The 8962-nt window shown below is 38.2% G+C and overlaps 1 protein-coding gene across 1 annotated transcript in view; it reads left to right on the top strand.

The window, feature by feature from the left end:
- Positions 1-5308, top strand: part of wnt6b (wingless-type MMTV integration site family, member 6b) — a 63918-nt gene extending 58610 nt beyond the window's left edge. Inside the window, exon 4 of the mRNA XM_087267536.1 lies at positions 60-5308. Within this exon, the coding sequence (XP_087123662.1) occupies positions 60-521 (462 nt within the window). The 3' untranslated portion in view covers positions 522-5308. The remainder of the gene's footprint in view (positions 1-59) is intronic.
- The last annotated feature ends 3654 nt before the right edge of the window (positions 5309-8962 follow it).

Below are 8962 nucleotides of genomic sequence, written 5' to 3' on the forward strand. Positions count from 1 at the left end.
TCCTCCTAAATAGCTTCTCCTTTTATCTCACTAAACTATCTTTGTGTCTTGAACTGCAGGCGGTGAAGAATTATATGAGGACTGAATGTAAATGTCACGGACTGTCTGGCTCATGCACTCTGAGGACCTGCTGGAAGAAAATGCCTCACTTCCGCGAGGTGGGCGACCGGCTGTTGGAGCGCTTCAACGGGGCATCCAAAGTCATGGGTGGGAATGACGGAAAGACTCTCATCCCGGTCGGGCAGAACATCAAACCTCCGGACAAGCAAGATCTCATTTACTCGGCCGAGTCACCAGACTTCTGCTTGCCCAACCGGAAGACGGGTTCCTTGGGCACACGCGGGAGGACGTGCAACAGCACGGCGCTGGACGTCAGCGGATGTGACCTTCTGTGTTGCGAACGAGGTCACCGGGACGAGACGGTGGTCCTGGAGGAAAACTGTCTCTGCCGGTTCCACTGGTGCTGTGTTGTCCAGTGTAAAAAGTGCTTGGTCAGGAAGGAACTGAGTTTGTGTCAGTAATCCAGACGCTTGCCGATTCCGAAAAAAAAAAAAAAGAATCTAGAACATTCCAGATTCATGTAAACACATTTCAAACCCTGAGGCTTTGGAAAGGCCTGGAGGAGTGTCTGACTTGTGATTCACCCTTCGGAAACCCCGGGACTGTAAGGACTACTCCAGACCCAACAGGGGTTAATCAGCTGTGAAGTCATCAGGCTTTCGTGTATATATATTTTTTTTCTGTTACATCAGCCTTATTTAATAAGTTCAGACTTGATGAACTGAAGCTCATCCACATCAGCACCGCAGCCACGGTGTGTTGGCTGAAAACTGAAGTGACAGAACGTCAAGATAAGGATTTTTTGGCATATCGCTCTGGATATGAAACGAGACTGTTATTTATAAGCATTTAATATCATGACTACTTCTTGTGACTAATGCCCTGTCGTTTTCTTTCAAAAGCACTTTGAGAACTTTTAACGGAAAAAAATAACAGGCCATATTACTCTTAGACTCAAAGGTAAAAAGCAAACGGAAGAGAAGCTACATGTTAAACTAGGGCTGGGTGATAAACGATGTCTTCATCATTATGGATTGATCTAATACCTATCATCACTATCACATGAGTTTACATGCACATTCTAAACCCGATTATGTTTAAAGGGAAAGTTCACCTGAAAATGAAAACTTACTCATGTTTGACTTATCCTGTGTGGTTCGAAACCTTTATTCTGACATCATTACTATGATGAAAATACTATGGAAGTCAAGAAAATAATATGGATACCAGTTTCCACTTTTCCTCCAAATATTAAATTTTGTGTTCAACAGAAGAAAGAAACTCAAACAGGTTTAGAACATGTGGTAATCGAGTAAATTACATCATGGTCACTGTTGGTTGAACTACCCCTTAACAATTCATTCCTTTTCTTGTCGGCTTAGTTCCTTTATTAATCCGGGGTCACCACAGCGGAATAAACCACCAACTCATTCAGCAAGTTTTTACCCAGCGGATGCTCTTCCAGCCGCAACCCCAATCTCTGGGATATATCCACACACACACTCATACACTATGGACAATTTAGCCTACCCAATTCATCTGTACCGCATGTCTTTGGACTGTTTTGTGGGGGAAACCAGAGCACCCAGAGGAAACCCACGCGAACACAGGGAGAACATGCAAACTCCACAAAGTAACGCCAGCTGAGCCGAGGCTCGAACCAGCGACCCAGCGACTTTCTTGCTGTGAGGCGACAGCACTACCTACTGCGCCACTGCTACGCCCCCCTTAATGGGCACATAGTTTACCCCTTTTTTATGATTTAATATTCATATTATGGTTCTTCTGAGTGTGCCACTTTAGGTTCAGTTCAACACACAATTCAGATGTTTTTATTATAATGTGTTCAAAAGTGTCATGTTGGGGGCGTTTAAACAGTTTGCTGTTTTAGGGGCGTGTTGCTTCACAGTTTTGGCTTCCCGTCCAACGTAACAAGGGGCCGGAGCCAAGGGCTCCCACGCTCTGTGTTTACAACAGACTGACTGACAGACAGAGAGAGAAGCTAAGCTAAGCTAGGATGAGCATTTAGCCGTACATGTACAACTCGGGACACAGACCAAGCAGAGAGTACAAAATCATTTGTGTCTTTGTATGGTTATGATGTACAAGTGCCGAGCTTGTACACCGAGACTAATAACCACACACACTGAATTAACTTTGACTGAGGCACCGAGTGCGCCGCGACACGGCACACCAGACATTCAGTGACGCGGCAGAAACATGAAGTTTCCCGAATCGTCGCGCCACGCATTCCAGAACTTCAGACACAAGCCTCCACCAGGGCAAACACAACGGTGCCGTGGGCGCCTAGCAGCTGACCCGAATCTGCACCGCATGCACCCCGACAAAAACCCACCCCCAGAACTCCGAAATGCACGGCGATGAGCCACGCAAAAGCAATAATTCCAATTACAGTGATATTGTGGAGAATATTAATCTTGTGTTGAGCCTAATGAGCTTCATCAAAAAATAGAGCGCAAGTGTTCCTTTAGTGATATCGCTTTGACTCACACGCTGAAAACGGTGGACGTGCAACAAGAAACCGAGGATATAAAAATAGACTGTGTGTGTTTATGTCACCCCAATATGATGGTCTATACACTATAATTACACACCTGTCTGTCCAAATAGCTTGAAAAGTAGATTTTTCACCATAGGTGCCCTTTAATAATTCGACAATGCACAATGCTATAAAGCCTGAACATAGCTTATATATACAGTAGTATGTGAACTGGGAAACAATAGGGGCAGCAAAACCCTTGAACATAATAGACACATAAAAGAAACAGGCCGGGCTCATTGGAAATATGCGACTCTGGAAACATTTCCAGGTTTATTTCACTGGACTTTTTTATGAAATGTTTACAAGAACACATTGTTTGTCATACATTTCAAAGAAGCTAAACTATACCCTAAAATTAACCAGAAGGTTTTAAAAATGTCAGGAAAGTTGTCCATATGAAGACGCACACGTATTTATTCAAAATCCATGGTCGTTTCAATGTGTTGAGATATTTATAAAATAATACTGTACAATTTTTTAAATACTGAAATAAAGCTTAATTGGCAAAAACCAGCCCATTTAATCATAATAACAACATTTATTTAGAAACTACATTAAATGGCCTATATGCACACAGACTTATAGTTTTCAGCGAGACAGCCCAAGGGCTTCCTGTGAACTGTCTTTCCATTAAAAAATTGTCACGTTTAAGATCTGATTTCTTTAAAAATCAGCAATCTTCACTGCCTTATAGATATACAATATGAAGTGGGTCTCAGATCGGACAAGAAGCACTGCATTAAAATCCATTTCCCCCAACCATGTCTTAAAAAAATAAATGGAATTTCTGCACTAGCCTAATGATGGTGTTAGTGGTTACAACAGTCTTTCGTCTCGTTTTATGCTTGAACAACTAAATAAATGCTCAAGTCGATTTAACTTAATGTATTGTAATTACATTACAACATTACATTATCAGCTGTAAAACAACCTCGTGAAATTAAAAATTGTCACATTAAGCTATCAGTGGAAGTTTATCCTTGGCTTTAAAACTCTAGCTGTGCATAGAGCCCATTGGGTTTCAATGGAGTGTTTCTGTTTTGGGATATTTTGTTTGCATTTGTTAATGAATGACACAATTTGCCCTCCACAACTTTAAACACACATGATGCTCACAGTATTACATATTAATATTTAAAGAAAATAAGCACATGAACTTCATCTCCAGAGCTGCTCTGTTCTGCAATGACAGAAATGTATTGTATTTTAAAATCTTAAAGTAATTATAACAATATTATTATTTTAAAACATCAAATAAACAAAGTATTTTTTCGACCATGGTTTAAAGGGCACCTATTATGAAAAAAACAGTTTTTCAATAAGTCTCTTTTTTTTATTTACTGATGTTAAAAATATGATCCAAATCCTTCCCGTTTTGATGCCCACTGCAAAGTGATGTAGGAGTGTGGTTTTCGCGCCCACCAAATTGATTGACAGCCCCATATAAACATGTCTCAGAAGTAATGCGTATAATCATATCAACAAGACATGACGTGATCAAAAAAACTGGGATTAAAGGATCTGTTCAACTCTCTGTGATCATCAGTCATCGTCAAATGTGATCAGGAATGTGTTTTACAAGTTTAAAACATTTTTAAAACAGTGCATGTTTGTAATAAAATACAGCGATTTTACCGTCTGTACTTTATCACCACAGCCGCATGTCAGTACAATTATAAAAGAAGAAGCTTCAATCCCGGTTTGTGGATGTTAAATTAGGTTTATTTTGTGCATTAATATAACTGATATCCATACAGCAGTGAATATTAACGTGTATCCTGTCATATTTGTCGTGCAAAAACAGTGCAAAGTAACACGCACACTGTGTGCATAAACTTTGCAACAACATTGTGTGATACTCATGGTTGCAGAAAGGCATGAAATAACTCAGTAAAGTTTTTACTGTAGTATTTCTCACAATCATTATGTGAGATCTGCTTCCTTCATATCTGTCACTGTGCTGTTTATCTGACGCAGCCAGAGATTGAGGCATACTCTGACAGGCAAGTGAGAATGATGGGCGGGGAGAACTTGCATTAAAGGCACAGACAACAAAAACAGCTACATTGTGTTCAGAACAGAAAATTCAAAATTCTGAAAGGTATAATAAATAATCTAATGGGTGTTTTAAGCTAAAAACTTTACAGACACATTCTGGAGACACTAAAGATTTATCTTAAATCTTCAAAAGGGGGTAACATTTATACAGTTCTGTTGTGCAGTATCTTTTTTCACAGAAAAATGTGCTTCCATTTTAAAAGATTATTAAACTCAAAATGACAAAATGGTGTCCACATCACCCAGCCCTTTATGTAAATTTCTTTATGTTTGTGAGATATTTATTGTGTGGGGCTTTTAATGCACTTTTACTGATACTGATCACTATTTTTTCATGGGTTTGCTCTCAAGTGAAATGCATTTGTTTCAGTTTTCGGCTCTTCTTGTATTGTTGACCTCATATACACTTATATGATGAAATACCTTTCAGTATGCTAACACTGCTCAAGAGTTCTCAAAACCAATGACAAATGAAAAATAAATCACAGGAATGTATGAGAAATTGTCATGATTTGATCACAATCTCTCACTGGAGGGTTAGCTGTGATAATAGTATTCATTGCCTCAAATGTATGTCATCGAAACATAATTTCAGTAAAATGTTCAATAAACTTAGTGTCACCCAAATGTATTATGTTTGAAATCTAAAATACCCGTGATCTCTGCAGTTAACTCTATCAGAAAACAGAAATGTTGAGAAAAGACATGAAGAATGCAGAGCTTTGAGAGCTACTTAAAGGGTCAGCCATGATACTTTCATCAAGTGTTAATCTCAAGCACCCATCCTTTGTTTGGAATGTGTTGCATTTTTGGAAAATAACTCTGAAGGGTATCATCTTAGCTTGTATGACACAGACCATAGAAGAATACAGGGCATAAACACAATGGATTAAAAAGAGACAGCATGTCCATTAGATGTAAAGTAAGATGAAGCTCATTGCTTGAATTCAGCTCTGTTTATCTCTTCCCACATAGCAAAATTTCTCTGGCCCAGCTCTGGCCCACACAATCAGGTTTTGCTTGGCCCACATGCCGCAGTGAATTACGGTACATGACTGGACCAAATCTGGCTTCCAGACAAGGGCCAAACACAGACCATATCTGGGCCAAGTCTCAGCCAAGTTAATAACTCATAACTGGGCCTGAACTGGGCCAGACAGGTTGGTGTGTCACGATGACAATGAAATTGATAAACCCATGGAGTGATGCGCTTTAGGCACACTATGGGCACGCTTTTTCTCAAAGTGACCTGATTGGTAGAATTTTTTTTCTTTACTCAAAAATGATTTTAGTGTATTTTAAATGTGGGTCAAGACTGGCCAAACTCACATGGCCCACTTATCAAATTTTTAAATCTGGGCCAAATACTACGTTTTTCATCTGGCCCAAATCTTGTGTGCCGCCTTAAAAACGGTGCCACCTCTGCCAAACCCGGGCCATGTTTGGCCCACATGCTGTATGCCAGTGGCGGATGAATGCCTGCTGTGCCAGCTTTATGCCAAATCTGGGCCAGAATTCTTTGCTACTAGGGGACTCTTTTGTAAACTGAGTTTGTCTCTATTACGCAATGCCATATTTGAGAAATGTGGTGAGAAGATTGCTTCAAAACAACGTGATCTTGCTATAATTCATGCCAGAATGGTATATTTTGCATACCTGACAAAAGTCTTGTCGTCAATCCCAATTGTCAGAACAACAAATAATAACTTGACATCTAGTTGATCATTTGGAAAAGTGGCAGAAGGTAGATTTTTCTGATGAATTATCAGTTGGACTGCATCACAATCATCACAAATACTGCAGAAGACCTATTGGAACCCACAAAGACCCAAGATTCTCACAGAAATCAGTCAAGTTTGGTGAAGGAAAAATCATGGTTTAGGGTTACATTCAGAATTTGGGCGTATGGGAGATCTGTAGAGTGGATGGCAACATCAACAGCCTGAGGTATCAAGACATTTGTGCTGCCCATTGCATTACAAACCACAGCCGAAGGCAATTTCTTCAGCAGGATAGCCCTCCTTCTCATACTTCAGCCTCCACATCAAATTTTCTGAAAGCAAAGAAAGTCAATTTGCTCCAGGATTGGCCAGCCCAGTCACCAGACATGAACATTATAGAGCATGTGGAACTGGTTCTGCGTTGTGTTTTCTTTTTGAATGTGGGAATAACCAAACGGATATCAGCAGTCGTGACGGCTCTTTAATTGCTCCTGATGTAAACAAAAGCACAGAATTTGACAGTGTGTCTTCACCCTTATACCTCTCTCCCATGTGCAGTCAGTGCAGAAAGGGGTAAGAGGGGAGAGAAAGAATACAATTCCTATAACACAGTAGGAAAATAAATAGCAGCTTAAAATTGTATAGTTTGGAGGTTTGAAGTTAGTTTGGTGGTTGTAGTATGTACGGTCTAGGAGAAGTTACATTCTTAAAATAGTCTAAGAAGAAGAAGACAGAAGAATAATAAGTTTAGTATAACAGTATGTTGACTATCTGAAGCCACCATAAACATTCCTTGTGCCCAAATGCTTTAAACTCACTTTAAATGCTTTCTGATAACATGCAAATGATAAACTTTCAATTTAATTAGGTTACACTGCAATGACTCTGACTCTGAACTGTTTACCTGGTCAACTCTAATACAGACTCCACAATGCAGATCCTGCGATGTGACTATTGTGGATTCATTGCAATGTCGATGCTAAAACAATATATAGTGCAGCGCTACTGTGATTATTTCATTAAGGGAGATAGTGTATTTATAGTGGTCATTATTATGCAAATGTAGGTATAAAACAAAACTACTGATACAGACATGTGCTGTATGTGATCAAATGTGTACTGTTTTAATACAACGTGATATTGCCAACCATTGACCTGGCATTCAAAATACAGGAGCTGGAATCGTTTTCACAACATTGTTGACCAGGGGCGATTTTAAGATTTTCATTTTAGGGTGGCTCAGCTACTTATTAGGTCAAAACTTTCTGAATAAGCCAAGTAGGCTCAACTTCCTTGTTTACTGTAGTAAAAAACACTTTCTATATTCAAGTGCATTTTTGTTTCCATGTATTAAATAAATAAACTGCCACTTTTCTTATTAAATGACATGTATATATATATATATATATATATATATTTTTTTTTTTTTTTTTTTTTTTTTTTAAACTTACAGGCTAGTTCACATATTTCACAATCTGAATTATAATAATAAATAAGAAGTATTTTTTTAATACTAGACAACACTTGATGTTTCTATCTCTGTCAGTGACAGGGACAGTTAAAACGAGTGTATTCTCTGAGTTCTTCAGTCACTGTGTTTAATCCTTTCTGTGCAACACTGTATGGTATAGTTAATGCCACACAAACTGTAAAGTGTTTAATATTGGTAGTTCATTTTAAAATAAGGATAGTGAAATGTTCGTTAAGAGTTACATTTTTTGTTGGAGGAAACAGCTGTGCTGATAAGGTGAAGGCCGAAAAAACTCCTCCATGACATTGGGATACAGGTGATACAAGATTATCTATCTCAAAGAACTGCAAATAAGCCGATATTATAACAATTTATCGATAAACACACACCTCGTTCTCTCGCTGTCCATGGCTGTGGTTTGCTGATCAAATAAAAACAAAAGAGGGAAAGGAGCCAAATTCTGCTGCCATTTTCTTATCAAATTTAAAGAGGACTGAGGCGATAATTTAGTGTACAGTTTATGAGCTAATCACAAAAGTTTTAGGGAGACTGGGTAGAAATAAAGGGGGCTATAGCCCCGCTAAATAGGCCTAGCAATGCCAATGTTGTTGACTTCTCCAATCTTTTCAAAAATCCAATCGAAAGACATTTCAGTTTCTAGTGGATGTTGCCATATTATACATCTGATTATATATATATATATATATATATATATATATATATATATATATATATATATATATATATATACAGTATATATATATATATATATATATATATATATATATATGTATATATATATATATATATATATATATATATATATATATATATATATGTATATATTAAACAAACACTCAAGCAGATTTTGACAAAAGTGAAACTATGAAACAAACAATCTACAGTTCCACCTGAGAAAAAAAAAATCTCCTCAGTGGTAATTTGTTGAGTCTCGTAGCTCACACATGACGTTTGACTGGGAGATATGATCCCGTTTCGGGCTAAGATATTTATACAGACAGCATAATGAAGCTTATGTCACACTTTCCTTTCATTGACGCTAAACAAATCGTGCAAATGTTATTCTAA

Source organism: Danio rerio, chromosome 9, assembly GCF_052040795.2.
Source record: "Danio rerio strain M-AB ecotype USA chromosome 9, GRCz13ab, whole genome shotgun sequence".
Lineage (NCBI taxonomy): Eukaryota > Metazoa > Chordata > Actinopteri > Cypriniformes > Danionidae > Danio > Danio rerio.